An 18,668-nucleotide genomic window follows, 5' to 3' on the forward strand; every position below is an offset into this window, starting at 1 on the left:
TATGAATAGCTGCAAAACATTGTCTGATATAGTGCTGGAAGATGACCTCCCCAGTTTGGAAGGCACTCAAAAGACAGCTGGGGAAGAGCTGCCTCCTCAAAGGAGAGTTGACCTTAATGACATGGATGGAGTCAAGCTTTAGGGATCGTCATTTGCTGATGTGGCAGGACTCAAAATGAGAAGAAGCAGCTGTAAACCTCCATTAATAATCAGAACTTGGAGTGTTAAGATGTATGAATCTAGAAGAATTGGAAATAGTCAAAAATGAAATGGAACGCATAAAGATCAATATCCTAGGCATTACTCAGCTGAAATGGACTAGTATTGGCCATTGTTAATTGAACAATCATATGGTCTACTATCCCGGGAATGACAGCTTGAAACGGTGTGGCATTGCATTCGTCGTCAAAAAGAACATTTCAAGATCTCTCCCCTGAAGCACAGTGGTGTCAGTGATAGGATAATATCCACACACCTACAAGGAAGACCAGTTAATACGACTATTATTCAAATTTACGCACCAAACACTAAGGCCAAAGATGAAGAAACTGAAGATTTTTACCAGCTTCTGCAGTCCGAAATTGATTGAAAATGCAATCAGGATGCACAGAAAATTACTAGTAATTGGAATGCAAAAGTTGGAGACAAGAAAGATTGGTAGTTGGAAAATATGGCCTTGGTGATAGAACGATGCCAGAGATCACGTGATAGAATTTTGCAAGACCAATGACTTCTTCCCTGCAAATACCTTTTTTCACCAACATAAACAGTAACTATACATATGGACTTCACCAGATGGAATACACAGGAATGATATCGACTACACTAAGGCATTTGACTTATATTAAAAATAAAACTACATATTTTTGAAGTGCATTTAACACCTTAATCAGTTTTAAATTTTACTGAAACAAAATCTCCATTTGCCCCTATGTTAAAAGAAGAGCAAGCGTATCTTCACTCTAATGCTTACTCCACAGTGTTAAACAATCAGGATTTTATCTACTTACATCAAGATACACTAATGCACTAAATAACAAGAGCAACCGCCACTGACTAAATGGCTCATTGGAGGCTACACAGCTTAAAAAAAAAAATTTTTTTTTTTTTTTTACAGCTTAGAGAGGCAAAATCCAGCTATCATAACCAGTCTCAGCTCAAGGTTCACAGGCAGAGAGGGTTATAGTCTTTCCAAATTCCTCCTTTACAATATTCTGTAGAGGCAAGGATACAATGCCAATGATTCAATCTAGAGTCCTGTGCAAATGAACGTTCAAGGTAATTCCAACCTGTATGACTTGCCTTGGATATATATGCGTAAGAAGACAGATTTTTAGGAAACCCTGGTAGCACAGTGGTTAAGAGCTACAGCTACTAACCAAAAGGTTGGCCGTTTGAGTCTAGCAGGTGCTCCTCGGAAACTCTATGGGGCAGTTCTACTCCGTCCTATAGGGGCCCTATGAGTCAGAATTGACTCAACGCCAACAGGTTTAGTTTTTTTTTTTTTTTCATACTCGAAAGAAAGCATTGCTTTGATAGAAAAGGGTGTGTATATGTGTATTCATGCATTTATACACTCGTATTTATCCAGGAGACAGACAATATCCTTCTGATTTACTAAACTCACATTTCCATCTTTATCTCTAATTTCTTCTAAAATATTTCACGCACACACACGCACACACACACACACACACAGAGGGGGAGTGAGAGAGAGAGAAAGAGAGGTTTTCATTCTTTACCTGGTGGGGTCCAAGCTACAAATATGGAATAAGGTCCATGTACTGTTACATTATAGGGAGAATGGATTTCTTCTGGTGTCCATACAGGTGTTTGTACAACATAATCGTCACTAGTACTGCTGCCACCTTCTGTCTCGGCTTCTAAATTGTAAACATATCTATACATTAAAAAAAAAAAAGAGTTATGATAAGGCAATGTACAAGAGTCTTGAACAAAGATTGCTGGCTTTTCTATCTATTGCTTAGTCCTAAATTTCTGGCAAAACGTCAATCCTTTACTCCCTGTCCAGAAACCTCATGCTAGACTTCGTAGTTTTTCCAGCACAAGACAGTATTCTCTCTAGACCATCACTATTTCTGCCCCTCTCGACTTTATATTTAACCCTAACCCTGGTGGCACCATTGTTAAGCATGTGGCTGCTAACCCAGACATTGGTGGTTCGACCCTGCCAGCCACTTCTTGGGAGAAAAGACCTGGCGATCTGCTCCCATAAAGATTACAGGTTTGAAACCCAATGGGGCAGGTCTACTCTGTCATATAGGGTCGTTATGAGTCAGAATCAACTCATTGGCACATAGCAACAACATCAGTAATTCACAGCTTTTCTTGAAGGTTTCAGGAAAGTCTTGGAATGTGCAAGAATATTTGTGGAGGGAATTCAGGTTAACTTTCTGTTTTTAAATGGGTCGGAGTTCAGGGAATTCTATTTAGAAAAATGTGTTTCTAAATTGATCTGTACTCTCTACAATAAAACTAGATTGACCTCTACTCTCTACAATAAAACATGTGTTGATCTAAAATATATTTTGTTTCTGCTGAGAAATGAATGGGAATGAATTGCAAATATATGGAACTTTTTTGCCTAAAACTTCTCATGCGTATATTTAGTGCAGCAAGTACAGAAAATGTTATACTAGACAAAAAGATAGCAAATGTTAAACAAAACTCTGTCAATCTCTTACTGCTAGAGATAATCTGATAATTTTTCAAGTTTAATACTTTGTATATTTTACATAAAAATTCTCATGACCCAGTGTTTAATTCACATGTTTTAATGTGTAGTTACATTTTTAAGGAATTCGATATAATCTGAAGGTTACTTAACGGTTTAGCACCTAGTCTTTGACATCTGAAACTGATTCAAAGATCTCATCGGTTACAGAATGGCTAAAGAATGAGCAGACTGATTGACTGATCAATGGGTTTATTGATTTAATATTGTTTCACAGGGAGATGTGCTATTTTTCAACCTCCTCAAAGATCTAAAAATCTCAGTGGATGACTGGTAAAGTTTTCTTTTAGTTCACCTGCTGTTGGGCTCCAGGTTTTTGTCAGTGAAATTCTGCTCCTCGCTGCCACCCAGGAGAACCAAGGTCCCATTACGCCTCAAGTGATACCGAGAAATGAGGCCATTGGGCTTTTCGGGCTGACTCCAGTATAATTCCACTGTTGTAGGATTGATGATAATGTGTCGTGGTGTCAGCCAAACTCCTGGGAAAGACAATACAACAAAGTTTTATTGTTAGGATAAAAGTCACACAATTACCTCACAAAACTAAGATGTTTGTACCTGTTCATAGAAAACATCCCACTGAGCAGCCAAAATACATTTTATTTACTTTGGAAGTGAAATACATAATTGGAGATACACATATTTATTTACTTATTGCTTTAGTTTATTTTTGAATTATCTTTGCAAAGTGAATGTCAGGCAACTTGGAAATTTCTCCATGTCGGCTATCACTTGGAGGATAATTTAAATCAAGGCCTGGGAGACTATCCAGGGATATCAAACTCTAATGACTGGTTACCTGGAATTTGTGGAAGTAACTATAATCTAGTATTTGCCTGAATTATACAATTTAACAAGTAAGCTTTCTTTCACTTTTCTTCTGGAACACCTTGTGCTCTGCTTGTTTTTTTCCCTTTCTCTCTGACTACTCCTTCAGGGCTCATTTGGGGCTCCTCTTCCCCTCCTCGACCTCAGAATGTTACAGTGCCTCTGGGGCTTATGTTCTCTCCTCTCTCCTCTTCTCCCCTCCTCTCCTTTTCTTGCTTCTCCTCTACCATCCAACACTGTCTTCTTGGGAGAGTTCGATTTAGTGCCTTAGTTTTAAGTATCTTCTATACGTGTTGCTATGAGTTGGGATCAACTCAATGGCAATGGGTTCGTATGTGGAAGCCATCACCCATCTGTCAGTTTGGTGCACTGTGGAGGCTTGAGTGTTGCTATGATTCTGGAACTATGCCACCAGTATTTCGAATACCAACAAGGTCACCCATGGTAGACAGGTTTCAGCGGACCTTCCAGACTAAGACAGACTAGGAAGAAAGGCCTGGTGAGTTACTTCCAAAAATTAGCCAGTGAAAACCCTATGGATTACAACAGAATGCTGTGTGATATACAGCTGGAAGATGAGCCCCAATTTGGAAGGCACTCAAAATACAAAGTGGCTACAACAGTGGACCAGCAATCTTGAATATGGCGAAGGACTGAGCATCACTTTGTTCTGTTGTATGTAAGGTCACCATGAGTCAGAGCCAAATTGACAGCAACTAACAACAACATATGTTGAAGACTCCCAAATGCATCTCTAGACTAACACTCTCTCCTGAGCTGCAGGATCATGAATTCCACCAGCTACTTGACATTGCCATCTCTCCTGCTTCAATACAAGGTTAGCTCCAAGAGGGCAGGGGTCATCTCTGTCTTATTTGTCAATGCACCTTTATGGATAATGCAATGCCTATTAAGTGAATGAATGCGGTTATTGTAAGTATATCTCCTGCAAAATATTATGTTAAGCACTCTAACCTGTTCTATAGAGTACAAAGATGACTTAGATATGGCTCATTGACTCGAGGAGTTTACCCTTCTGTATAACAGATAAAATATACGCACATGTATCTGCAATTCAAGGTTGGGCATTCAAATACTCTTCTAGATATACAATCGTATTGTTGGAGAACCTAGAGATGTGAAAGCTGAACCCTACCACTTTATGATGTTACTTAGGTATGCTTTGAATAGACACTATAACTCAAGTCTGTTGCTTCTTAAAACTCATTTCAATACTGGGTTCCCTGTAACCAATAGTTTTTGGTTGATCGTATCTCAAGTGTAAGCTACCCTATAGGGGTAAGCTTTTGCCACTTTCCGAAGAAAAAAAGTTCATGGCGTTCAAATGTAATTTATTCAGTAGAATCCTAAAAGAATCAAGATAAGCTTCTAAATGGCCCCAACTTACAGACATTCTAAGGAGCAACTTATTCCTGAGGAGAAGGTGGTTCACTCTGTTCTAAGAGGTTGCTTGATGCTAGATGCTTGGAAAAACCCACAAATCACAGTATAAGTGTATATAGCTTCCTCTGCCAGCAGCTGCCAGATAACCAACTAATTAGAGCTCTGATTTAAATATGATATTAATTTGTGGATTCAAGAGATAAATATAAAGTTTAAGCTCATAATCTGCTTCCTGTAGTCATGTCTTTCTCACCTTGAAGGATGTATTTCAAATCACCAAGGCTCTAGAAAGGCTTTCATTTAGTTTCTAATTTGAACCAGTCAATGCAGCCTACAGACCCAGAGTCAAGTTGGGGAGTTAATGAAATAAAATGACGCAAATTTCGGGTTTGCTTCAAGTTTTAAATAAAAGTTGGGGTTCACATTTATACAGGGCGGCGAAAGCTCCGTTCATGGTGGTAATAACTCTGTGTCCACTGGTTTGATTGAGAAGATAAATTTCAAAATGTGTAAAATAACTGATAAGTGCTCTATTTTACTTGCGTAATGACATGGAGATGCTGTTTTCTTGGCAGTTGTGAGAAATCTTTGGTAGGGTGAGACCCACCTTTGGTGTGAGGCCTTAGTGTGTCTCCTACTGGGGAGTCTGCTCCAGCTCCACCAACCTGAGTCTCAGGTGGGCACCAGAAAACCTATTCTGCATGATAAAGAGGCAGAGTCCAGGCCGTTCAAGGGAAGGCTATGGATGGCAGTTAATGAAGTAATCTAGGAGGATGGTGGTAAACTAGCTGAGAGCCATGAAGGGGAAGGTCAGATGGAAAACCCTGGTGGGCCTCACAACACAATAAAAGAAAAACCAAACCAGTTTCCGTAGAGCGAATTTGGAATACTGGTGATCACAGGTGTTGCAGAGTAGAACTGTACTCCACAGGGTTTTCAAGGCTGCGATATTTCAGAAACAGACCACCAGGCCTTTCTTCCTGGGTACTTCTGGGTGGGTTCAAACCACCAAAGTTTTGGTTAGTAGTCTAGCACTTAACCATTTGCATCACCCAGAGACAATAGCTACTGGAAAAGAAACACGCCTACTGGAAATACCTTAAATTGATCTTGAGTGCCATGCAATATTACCCACTTTCTGTGCCCCTATAAATCTTCATTCCAATTGAAAAATCCCAACATTCCTTGTGGATTGGCTTTCTCCTGGAATCTGATGGAGGGACCAAGTTGTGCATCAGCTGATGTCAAGGATGCATTGGCTTTCAAACTAAATACTATGTGTTAATTCATTCATTTAACATTCACACCATTTTGTGGCATTTACTGTATTGGTCACTGTGGGCATGGGCATAAAGAACGTAGTCCTCACCCTTCAAGGCGTTCACAGTGTCATGATGAAGGAAGAAGAATAAAGAAAAACTTACAATCCTCTATGATAAATGCTATGAGAGAAGGAAGCAGAGTGTGCTATTAGAGCATTTAGGAAGTTCTGGGGGATGCAATGAGAAGAGGCAGGAAGTGGAAGTGGTGGTCACAGGAGAAGATTTTCACAAGAGGGGATGTTTGAAAAAGTGGGAGTTAGCTGGGTGAGTGCAGTGGGTTGAATAGTGTCCCCTAAAAATCCATATCCACCTGGAACCTCAGAATGTGACCTTTTCCGGTAAAGGAGTCCTTGTAAAAATAATCAAGTTAAGATGAGGTCATACTGTATTTGGGTGGTCCTAAGTCCAGTGACTGGTATCTTTATAAAAAGAGGACTGGCACATGAGAGAGACACAGAGAAGGAACCCATGTTTAGATGGAGGCAGAGATTGGAGTGGTGCAAGCCAAGGAACAAGGAGGATTGACGGGAGCCACCAGAAGCTAGAAAAGGCAAAGAAAGATTCTTGCCTAGAGCCTTCAGGGGGAGCATGGTCCTGCTGACAACTTGATTGCAGACTTCTAGCCTCCAGAACTGTAAGAGAATACTTTTCTGTTGGTTTAAGCTGCCTGTCTGTGGTACTTTTTTAAGACAGCCCCAGGGAACTCATACAGTGAGAATGTAGGGGAAAGGTACCTAGACTCAAGACAGCCCACCAAAGACCCAGATATAAGAGAGCGTGGTGGATCTGCAAGGACCTCGGCATGGCTGTGGCACTAGGTATCATGTGGGTGATATGGAAGACTTGACAGATAGGCAGAATTTAAAACTTGAAGGTGTGTCTTGCCTAACTGATTTTTTTGTTCCTTGAAGGAAATGGGGATTTTTCTATGGAGGTAATTACTGTCAGATATGCCTATTTTGGTAAAACAGGAAAAGGACTTAGGAAGAAGGATACGGGAAAGAGAAAAATAACTAGAGTCAGGAAAACCAGTTAGGAGGACCCAGAGGAATTATAGGAGCCTGGGGACTAAGGCAATGACAGATGGAATGGAGAGGAAAGGCAAAAAAAAAAAAAAAAAAAGAAATCCTCAAAAATTGTAAGATTATACTACCCGGCTTTCAGCAATCACTAGGCAAATTTTAATTTATTCTAGAGAATCAGCCTCTAGAATGAAATAAAATCTAAATAATTGTCAGGAATTTCCCTAAATGTCTACAGACAATAAGCATAAAAAAAGATTATATGATTATATGGCCCACTGCACACTGCAGTCTAAGGAAAAGTGAAGCATTAAGAATGTCAAATTTGGGAGGCAGGGCCAAGATGGTGGACTAGGTGGACGCTACCGCGGATCCCTCTTGCAACAAAGACTCGGAAAAACAAGTGAATCGATCACATACATAACAATCTACGAACCCTGAACAACAAACACAGATTTAGAGACGGAGAACGAACAAAAACGGGGAGGCAGCGATTGTTTTCAGAGCCTGGAGCCAGCGTACCAGTCAGGCGGCTTCATTAACATCCAAATAGCCTGAGCCAGAGGGAGAACTCTGATAGGGATCTGACTGCATTTTTTTTTTTTAGCGGATTTTCTGGAAAAACTAGTTTCCCAGTGATGGCTCGGAGACAGCAGTCCATATCAAACCACATAAAGAAGCAGACCATGACAGCTTCTACAACCCCCCAAACAAAAGAATCAAAATCTTTCCCAAATGAAGATACAATCTTGGAATTATCAGATACAGAATATAAAAAACTAATTTACAGAATGCTTAAAGACATCACAAACGAAATAAGGCAAACTGCAGAAAAAGCCAAGGAACACACTGATAAAACTGTTGAAGAACTCAAAAAGATTATTCAAGAACATAGTGGAAAAATTAATAAGTTGCAAGAATCCATAGAGAGACAACATGTAGAAATCCAAAAGATTAACAATAAAATTACAGAATTAGACAACGCAATAGGAAGTCAGAGGAGCAGACTCGAGCAATTAGAATGCAGACTGGGACATCTGGAGGACCAGAGAATCAACACCAACATAGCTGAAAAAAAAATCAGATAAAAGAATTAAAAAAAATGAAGAAACCCTAAGAATCATGTGGGACTCTATCAAGAAGGATAACTTGCAGGTGATTGGAGTCCCAGAACAGGGAGGGGGACAGAAGACACAGAGAAAATAGTTGAAGATCTCCTGACACAAAACTTCCCTGACATCATGAAAGACGAAAGGATATCTATCCAAGACGCTCATCGAACCCCATTTAAGATTGATCCAAAAAGAAAAACACCAAGACATAATATCATCAAACTTGCCAAAACCAAAGATAAAGAGAAAATTTTAAAAGCAGCCAGGGAGAAAAGAAAGGTCTCCTTCAAGGGAGAATCAATAAGAATAAGTTCAGACTACTCAGCAGAAACCGTGCAGGCAAGAAGGAAATGGGACGACGTATACAGAGCACTGAAGGAGAAACTGCCAGCCAAGGATCATATATCCAGCAAAACTGTCTCTGAAATATGAAGGCGAAATTAAGATATTTACAGATAAACACAAGTTTAGAGAATTTGCAAAAACCAAACCAAAGCTACAAAAAATGCTAAAGGATATTGTTGGGTCAGAAAACCAATAATATCAGATACCAGCACAATACAAGGTCACAAAACAGAATGTCCTGATATCAACTCAAATAGGGAAATCACAAAAACAAATTAAGATTAATTAAAAAAAATAACAATACATGTAACAGGGACTCATGGAAGTCAATATGTAAAAGATCACAATAATCAAAAAGAGGGACTAAATACAGGAGGCATTGAACTGCCAGATGGAGAGTGATACAAGGCGATATAGAATGATACAAGTTAGGTTTTTACTTAGAAAAATAGGGGTAAATAATAAGGTAACCACAAAGAGGTATAACAACTCCATAACTCAAGATAAAAGCCAAGAAAAATGTAACGACTCAACTAACATAAAGTCAAACACTATGAAAATGAGGATCTCACAATTTATTAAGAAAAACGTCTCAGCATAAAAAAGTATGTGGAAAAATGAAATTGCCAACACACATGAAAAGGCATCAAAATGACAGCACTAAAAACTTATTTATCTATAATTACGCTGAATGGAAATGGACTAGGTGCACCAATAAAGAGACAGAGAGTCTCGGACTGGATAAAGAAACACGATCCATGTATATGCTGCCTACAAGAGACCCACCTTAGACTTAGAGACACAAACAAACTAAAACTCAAAGGATGGAAAAAAATATATCAAGCAAACAATAAGCAAAAAAGAAGAGGAGTAGCAATATTAATTTCTGACAAAATAGACTTTAGACTTAAATCTACCACAAAGGATAAAGAAGGACACTATATAATGATAAATGGGACAATTGATCAGGAAGACATAACCATATTAAACATTTATGCACCCAATGACAGGGCTGCAAGATACATAAATCAAATTTTAACAGAATTGAAAAGCGAGATAGACACCTCCACGATTATAGTAGGAGACTTCAGCACACCACTTTCGGAGAAGGACAGGACATCCAGTAAGAAGCTCAATAGAGACACGGAAGACCTACTTACAACAATCAACCAACTTGACCTCATTGACTTATACAGAACTCTCCACCCAACTGCTGCAAAGTATACTTTTTTTTCTAGCGCACATGGAACATTCTCTAGAATAGACCACATATTAGGTCATAAAACAAACCTTTGCAGAGTCCAAAACATCGAAATATTACAAAGCATCTTCTCAGACCACAAGGCAATAAAACTAGAAATCAATAACAGAAAAACTAGGGAAAAGAAATCAAATACTTGGAAACTGAACAATACCCTCCTGAAAAAAGACTGGGTTATAGAAGACATCAAGGAGGGAATAAGGAAATTCATAGAATGCAACGAGAATGAAAATACTTCCTATCAAAACCTCTGGGACACAGCAAAAGCAGTGCTCAGAGGCCAATTTATATCGATAAATGCACACATACAAAAAGAAGAACGAGCCAAAAGCAGAGAACTGTCCCTACAACTTGAACAAATAGAAAGTGAGCAACAAAAGAATCCATCAGGCACCAGAAGAAAACAAATAATAAAAATTAGAGCTGAACTAAATGAATTAGAGAACAGAAAAACAATTGAAAGAATTAACAAAGCCAAAAGCTGGTTCTTTGAAAAAATTAACAAAATTGATAAACCATTGGCTAGACTGACTAAAGAAATACAGGAAAGGAAACAAATAACCCGAATAAGAAACGAGAAGGACCACATCACAACAGAACCAAATGAAATTAAAAGAATCATTTCAGATTACTATGAAAAATTGTACTCTAACAAATTTGTAAACCTAGAAGAAATGGATGAATTCTTGGAAAAACACTACCTACCTAAACTAACACATTCAGAAGTAGAACAACTAAATAGGCCCATAACAAAAAAAGAGATTGAAACGGTAATCAAAAAACTTCCAACAAAAAAAAGCCCTGGCCCGGACAGCTTCACTGCAGAGTTCTACCAAACTTTGAGAGAAGAGTTAACACCACTACTACTAAAGGTATTTCAAAGCATAGAAAATGACGGAATACTACCCAACTCATTCTATGAAGCCACCATCTCCCTGATACCAAAACCAGGTAAAGACATTACAAAAAAAGAAAATTACAGACCTATATCCCTCATGAACATAGATGCAAAAATCCTCAACAAAATTCTAGCCAATAGAATCCAACAACACATCAAAAAAATAATTCACCATGATCAAGTGGGATTTATACCAGGTATGCAAGGCTGGTTTAATATCAGAAAAACCATTAATGTAATCCATCACATAAATAAAACAAAAGATAAAAACCACATGATCTTATCAATTGATGCAGAAAAGGCATTTGACAAAGTCCAACACCCATTCATGATAAAAACTCTTACCAAAATAGGAATTGAAGGAAAATTCGTCAACATAAATAAAGGGCATCTATGCAAAGCCAACAGCCAATATCACTCTAACTGGAGAGAACCTGAAAGCATTTCCCTTGAGAACGGGAACCAGACAAGGATGCCCTTTATCACCACTCTTATTCAACATCGTACTTGAAGTCCTAGCCAGGGCAATTAGGCTAAACAAAGAAATAAAGGGTATCCAGATTGGTAAGGATGAAGTAAAGCTATCACTATTTGCAGATGACATGATCGTATACATGGAAAACCCTAAGGAATCCTCAAGAAAACTACTGAAACTAATAGAAGAGTTTGGCAGAGTCTCAGGTTATAAAATAAACAGACAAAAATCACTTGGATTCCTCTACATCAACAAAAAGAACATCGAAGAGGAAATAACCAAATCAATACCATTCACAGTAGCTCCCAAGAAGATAAAATACTTAGGAATAAATCTTACCAAGGATGTAAAAGACCTATACAAAGAAAACTACAAAGCTCTACTACAAGAAATTCAAAAGGACACACTTAAGTGGAAAAACATACCGTGCTCATGGATAGGAAGACTTAACATAGTAAAAATGTCTATTCTACCAAAAGCCATCTATACATACAACGCACTTCCGATCCAAATTCCAATGTCATATTTTAAGGGGATAGAGAAACAAATCACCAATTTCATATGGAAGGGAAAGAAGCCCCGGATAAGCAAAGCATTACTGAAAAAGAAGAAGAAAGTGGGAGGCCTCACTCTACTTGATTTCAGAAGTTATTATACAGCCACAGTAGTCAAAACAGGCTGGTACTGGTACAACAACAGGCACATAGACCAATGGAACAGAATTGAGAACCCAGATATAAATCCATCCACGTATGAGCAGCTGATATTTGACAAAGGACCAGTGTCAGTTAATTGGGGAAAAGATAGTCTTTTTAACAAATGGTGCTGGCATAACTGGATATCCATTTGCAAAAGAATGAAACAGGACCCATACCTCACACCATGCACAAAAACTAACTCCAAGGGGATCAAAGACCTAAACATAAAGACTAAAACGATAAAGATCATGGAAGAAAAAATAGGGACAACCCTAGGAGCCCTAATACAAGGCATAAACAGAATACAAAACATTACCAAAAATGATGAAGAGAAACCCGATAACTGGGAGGTCTTAAAAATCAAACACCTATGCTCATGTAAAGACTTCACCAAGAGAGTAAAAAGACCACCTACAGACTGGGAAAGAATTTTCAGCTATGACATCTCAGACCAGTGCCTGATCTCTAAAATTTACATGATTCTGTCAAAACTCAACCACAAAAAGGCAAACAATCCAATCAAGAAGTGGGCAAAGGATATGAACACACATTTCACTAAAGAAGATATTCAGGCAGCCAACAGATACATGAGAAAATGCTCTCGATCATCAGCCATTAGAGAAATGCAAATTAAAACTACGATGAGATTCCATCTCACACCAACAAGGCTGGCATTAATCCAAAAAACACAAAATAATAAATGTTGGAGAGGCTGCGGAGAGATTGGAACTCTTATACACTGCTGGTGGGAATGTAAAATGGTACAACCACTTTGGAAATCTATCTGGCATTATCTTAAACAGTTAGAAGAAATAGAACTACCATACAACCCATAAATCCCACTCCTCGGAATATACCCTAGAGATACAAGAGCCTTCACACAAACAGATATATGCACACCCATGTTTATTGCAGCTGTGTTTACAATAGCAAAAAGCTGGAAGCAACCAAGGTGTCCATCAACGGATGAATGGGTAAATAAATTGTGGTATATTCATACAATGGAATACTACGCATCGATAAAGAACAGTGACGAATCTGTGAAACATTTCATAACATGGAGGAACCTGGAAGGCATTATGCTGAGCGAAATTAGTCAGAGGCAAAAGGACAAATATTGTATAAGACCACTATTATAAGATCTTGAGAAATAGTAAAAACTGAGAAGAACACATACTTTTGTGGTTACGAAGCAGGGAGGGAGGGAAGGAGGGAGGGAGGGAGAGGGTTTTTTATTGATTAATCAGCAGATAAGAACTGCTTTGGGTGAAGGGAAAGACAACACTCAATACATGGAAGGTCAGCTCAATTGGACTGGACCAAAAGCAAAGAAGTTTCCGGGATAAAATGAATGCTTCAAAGGTCAGCGGAGCAGGGGCGGGGGTCTGGGGAACATGGTTTGAGGGGACTTCTAAGTCAATTGGCAAAATAATTCTATTATGAAAACATTCTGCATCCCACTTTGAAATGTGGCGTCTGGGGTCTTAAATGCTAACAAGCGAGCATCTAAGAGGCATCAATTGGTCTCAACCCACCTGGAGCAAAGGAGAATGAAGAACACCAAGGTCACACGACAACTAAGAGCCCAAGAGACAGAAAGGGCCACATGAACCAGAGACCTACATCATCCTGAGACCAGAAGAACTAGTTGATGCCCGGCCACAATCGATGACTGCCCTGACAGGGAGCACAACAGGGAACTCCTGAGGGAACAGGAGATCAGTGGGATGCAGACCCCAAATTCTCATAAAAAGACCATACTTAATGGTCTGATTGAGACTAGAGGAATCCTGGCGGCCATGCTCCCCAGACCTTCTGTTGGCACAGGACAGGAACTATCCCCGAAGACAACTCATCAGACATGAAAGGGACTGGTCAGCGAGTGGGAGAGAGATGCTGATGAAGAGTGAGCTAATTATATCAGGTGGACACCTGAGAGTGTGTTGGCAGCTCTTGTCTGGAGGGGGGATGGGAGGATAGAGAGAGAGGGAAGCCGGCAAAATTGTCATGAAAGGAGAGACTGAAAGGGCTGACTCAATAGGGGAAGAGCAAGTGGGAGTACGGAGTAAGATGTATGTGAACTTATATGTGACAGACTGATTGGATTTGTAAACGTTCACTTGAAGCTTAATAAAAGTTAAAAAAAAAAAAAGAATGTCAAATTTGGGGTTCAGGTGATTAGGTGGATGGTGGTACCTGAGGGAGGGAAAAGGCCAAGCTGAAGGTAGGGTGGGGGTGGAGATGAGATTATTTAAGTGTTGAAATATTAGCATAATATCTAAATATAAACATCCACTAGACCAGTGGATACGTAGGCCTGGCATTCGCGAATGTGGCCTTGGCTAGAGCCGTAGTGTTCCATGTAGCCACGAGCCTTTATGTAAGAGTTAAAGCCCTTATTTAAGAATTCCAACAGAGACTGGGTGAGTTGGTAGAGCAAAGAGTGCAGAAGAATCCAAGAAAATATCATCAATTATAAGAGGGGCAGAGGAAGAGCCCTCCAGAGTGAAACTGGGAAAGATTTGTCTTCTTTTCCACATCATCAATGTTAGGGGAAAGCATACCTATAGTTCTGCATAATTTACTTCTAAAATAGGTTAAGCCTCTCAGGGACAGCAGTGACTCTAAAGAGAGTGATAATTCAGCTGCACCTCTTCTTGCCGTTTGACTAAAGCCACCCAACTTGAGAATAAAATCGTAGAGAACTCTTTCCAACTCATCCAATGAGGTGGTGATGTGTATTAACTTTTTTTTTTTTTTTTTCCTTTTGTTTTTAGACAGAAAATGAGAAAACAAGCAGTGTTCAGAGTGGCTATCACGAATATTTCCTTTAATTCTCTCAGTATCCAATTAGGACACTCCAATGTTAGACCTTCAAACTATGTCTGATTCACTTCAAAGTTCCATTTTACAATTAGTTATATTGGGTTAGTAATTTGAAATGATACGTTTATTTTCACTTTACGGTAACACAACGGAAACCCTGGTGGCTTAGTGGCTAAGTGCTATGGCTGCTAACCAAGAGGTCAGCAGTTCGAATCCACCAGGTGCTCCTTGGAAACTCTATGGGGAAGTTCTACTCTGTCCTGTAGGGTCACTATGAGTCAGAATCAACTCGATGGCACTGGGTTTGGTTTTTTTGGTTTGGTAACACAACAGAACTTAATGTTACTGCTGTTTTATCCCCTTTCAAGGCCCAAGCTAAGTACTCAGACTATATTTATTTTTACATATCAGTTATTCACAAATGACACTTATACAGTCAGAAAATGGATTCTAAACCCATGTTTCCTCTGCAGAGGAAAGCCCAGTTAGTTTAATTTTCCTTTGCATAGTTATTTGTGTGAAAGGGAAGGTACATAAAGTTAAAAAAAAAGAACTCGAGACCATTTCTCATCTCAGACTCCCTTGCACTGTTGAAAACTATGATTTGTAGGTCATAAAATCTGAGCCCTTTCAAGAAATTTTGTTGGGGAAGTGGGAAAATAGACACATATTTTCAAAGAATTTAAATATCTGGATTGGTGGAGTAAACCAGAGAAAGAGATCCTGCTATTTTATCAGACTTGAGTTTCAGCCAAAACTGGTTGATAGATCCTTTAGAAATTATTCATTATGATCAAAGTATCCATTGGATAGTTTACGTTTCCAAAAAATCCACTGCTGGTTTCTTCCTTTCAAAGGAACACTAAGCTTTTTGACATGAAACATTCTTTATATAGAAAACATCATTAGTGAATTCCTGGTGAGGAGCCATATGCCCCATATGTGGAATTTTCCATTTTATTCCCCATTTACTGGTAGGAAATTCAGGTCTAATATTCTGAGGTACGTCAACTTCTTTCGTTAGAAGAGTAATGGACAGGGAGTTCAGGACCCTACTGTGGAAATTAGCATCATATTACTGTTTAGAAACTTCTATATGCCTCAGTTTCCCCACACGGAACACAGGCAGATGATGAGTTAACAAACTAATGAGCACATTTTTCTCTTAAATGTAAATGACAACATGCAAACCTAGCTCCCACCGTGAAGGTGGCCGTTGATATCAGCTGCTGTGTACACAGCGAGAATTTTTTCTGTGCACATGTCTGTATTCACCTAGAGAAATGAATAACATTTTCTGTGTGCTTTTTAATACATAAAAGGTAATTGTGAAAAACCCAGTTGCCGTTGGGCGACCTGCTCCGACTCGTGGTTCTGACCAGTTGCCGTCGGGCGACCTGCTCCGACCCGTGGCGGCCCGTGTGTGTGTCGGAGCAGAGCTGTGCTCCACGGGGTTTCCAGCGGCTGATTTGGGGGAAGGAGGTTGCTAGATCTTTCTTCTGAGGCGCCTCTGAGTGGACTTGAATCATCAACTTTTTGGTTAGCAGCCGAGCGTGTCAACCGTGTGCACCACTCCAGGACTCCACATAAAAGATGACATTCGTTAAATACATTTCCACAACACCCGCTTTATATTTGGGTTAGTTATCTCAGTTTTAAAAACTGATTTGTGAAATTCCATAACGCGAGTGTGTGTGAATTTATTTAGCAATTCCGCTACTCGCGGACATTTAGATTGCCTCCAACTTTTAGCCAAAGTGCTTCCAATGATGCCTCATTAAACATCCTGTTACACGCCTCCTTGTGAAGTTGTGGGAGTGTTTTTTTCTGGCATAGATAGTGCAAATGGAACTGCTCTGCCATGGGAAATTTGCGTTTTGAATTTAATAGACATTGCCAACTTGCCTTAGAAGATGCTGGTTCCTCTTCACATCCCCTCTCCATATTTCAGAGAACACCTATTCCGTCGTTCATCTGTCAAAACCCTTGTTCCTCACGCTCCATCTTGACAGTCATCTGCTACCTACAAACTTTCCCGATGTCCCCAGTGGGCTGAAATCTCTCCCTCCTCTGATTAACCTGAATATTCTGTTCGTTTGTTCTTCCTTAACACCACCTTTCAGATTTCGACTCTTCAGAAAGGTTTTGTATACTTGTCATATCACTTCTACTTGACTGTAAGTTCTTGAAAGCAGGAAATATTTTAGTCAACTACAGCACCTAGCCCAGTGGTTGCTATGTAGTAGGTGCTCTGTAGATATTTGTTTCAAGTCCTAGGAATTTCATTTACAAGTAGACAGTGAATTTTTCCCACAGAAAACAAAATTTAAAAGTTCTAAAGAATCGAAAGCTAACTTACCTTGGGAGGCTACATTTAGTTCAAGGAAGACTGAGGAGTAGGAACCTAGAATCCTTTTTTTTTTTTTTTTTGTACCGATCAACTTTATTCCTTCTTTCTCGTTTCTTATGAGAAAGCTTATAGCATTCACTTCAAGATGGTATACAAAAACTCTTCCCCCATCATGAATTTTTTTTTTCATTACCTTGAGGGGCTGCCTGCAGTGTCTGACCCAGAAAAGATTCACTTGAAGTACAGCCAGCAGATGTACAGGCTGTAATTGTGAAGCTGTAGTTGCTGTATGGCTGGAGACCTAGAAACGGCCAACAAGAAAGCACATCTTGAGAGGGTTATTTATCATCAACTAAGTACCAGAAGTAACACGCAGAGTTGAAGAAATGATATTAAAAAAATTTAACAGCAGAAAATATCCCTTAATAAACATTGGAGCATCATAAGCAGTTTAAGTATTAACGAAATTTCTTTTATCACTGATAAAATAATAAACTTTCAGTCTTGAAAGAGACCTTACAATTCCTGTAATCCATCCCTCCATCTTTGTCTTGATTCTCTGCCCAAGTTGTCATTGGAGAGGATGTCCCATCTATGTGACCTGGAGCACGCCTCCCAAAGAGTCCATTCCATCTTTGGAAAGCTCTAGAGTCTGCCTTACATTGTTTGAAAATCCTTCCTTAAAGTGTGGTGAAATCTTTCTACCACTGCTACCTCTGGGGACATACAGAACAAATCTATTATCTTTTCCATATGACAGTTCTTCAAATATTTGTAGACAATTATCAAATCCCCCCTGAGTCTTCTCTTCTCCAGGCTAACCCTTCCTATTACTGCAACTGCTTCTTATATGGATAGAGGCAGAAAAACAAAACGAAGTTTAGAGTCAACATTTTTGTTTAGCCTAGACACGTTCAACTCAAATTATCGTCAACCAACACTTTTTTTTTTTTTAAACTCTGCACTTATTCATTTTGTGTGCCCTTATGTGTACCATCTCACACTTCTCTAGTTTTGGTGGGTTGGCTGGTTTTGTCTTTATACATAGACCAGACTCAACTTGATGAGGGGATAGCACCTCTTTTGTGTTAGAAACATGATGCAGCACAACAGCAACTCAATAAGGTCTCAGGAAAAAAAGAAGGAATCATCTATTTACAAAAGAAGTTGTATACCGTTAGACGTGACCACTCTGGTCGGTGACCACGGGCAAGTTACTCAGCTTCTCTTCGTCTTGGACAAACCAGTTGCCGTAGAGTTGACTCTGACTCATGGTGACCCCATGCGTGTCAGAGTAGAACGGTGCTCCACGGGGTTTTCGTTGGGTGGCTCTGGGTGGACTTGAGCCTCCAATCTTTTGGTCGGAAGCCGA

General features: G+C 39.4%; 1 protein-coding gene across 4 annotated transcripts in view; it reads right to left on the reverse strand.

Annotated features, from left to right (window-relative positions):
* The window catches only part of USH2A (usherin), a 906,431-nt gene that overhangs the window by 164,841 nt on the left and 722,922 nt on the right, over positions 1-18,668 (reverse strand). For all 4 annotated transcript variants that reach the window (XM_049868234.1, XM_049868232.1, XM_049868231.1 and 1 more), the window contains 3 exons: positions 17,490-17,597; positions 3,051-3,234; positions 1,743-1,900 (listed from right to left, as the gene is read on the reverse strand). In XM_049868234.1, coding sequence (XP_049724191.1) covers positions 1,743-1,900; positions 3,051-3,234; positions 17,490-17,597 — 450 coding nt within the window. The remainder of the gene's footprint in view (positions 1-1,742; positions 1,901-3,050; positions 3,235-17,489; positions 17,598-18,668) is intronic.

Source organism: Elephas maximus, chromosome 24, assembly GCF_024166365.1.
Source record: "Elephas maximus indicus isolate mEleMax1 chromosome 24, mEleMax1 primary haplotype, whole genome shotgun sequence".
Classification (NCBI taxonomy): domain Eukaryota; kingdom Metazoa; phylum Chordata; class Mammalia; order Proboscidea; family Elephantidae; genus Elephas; species Elephas maximus.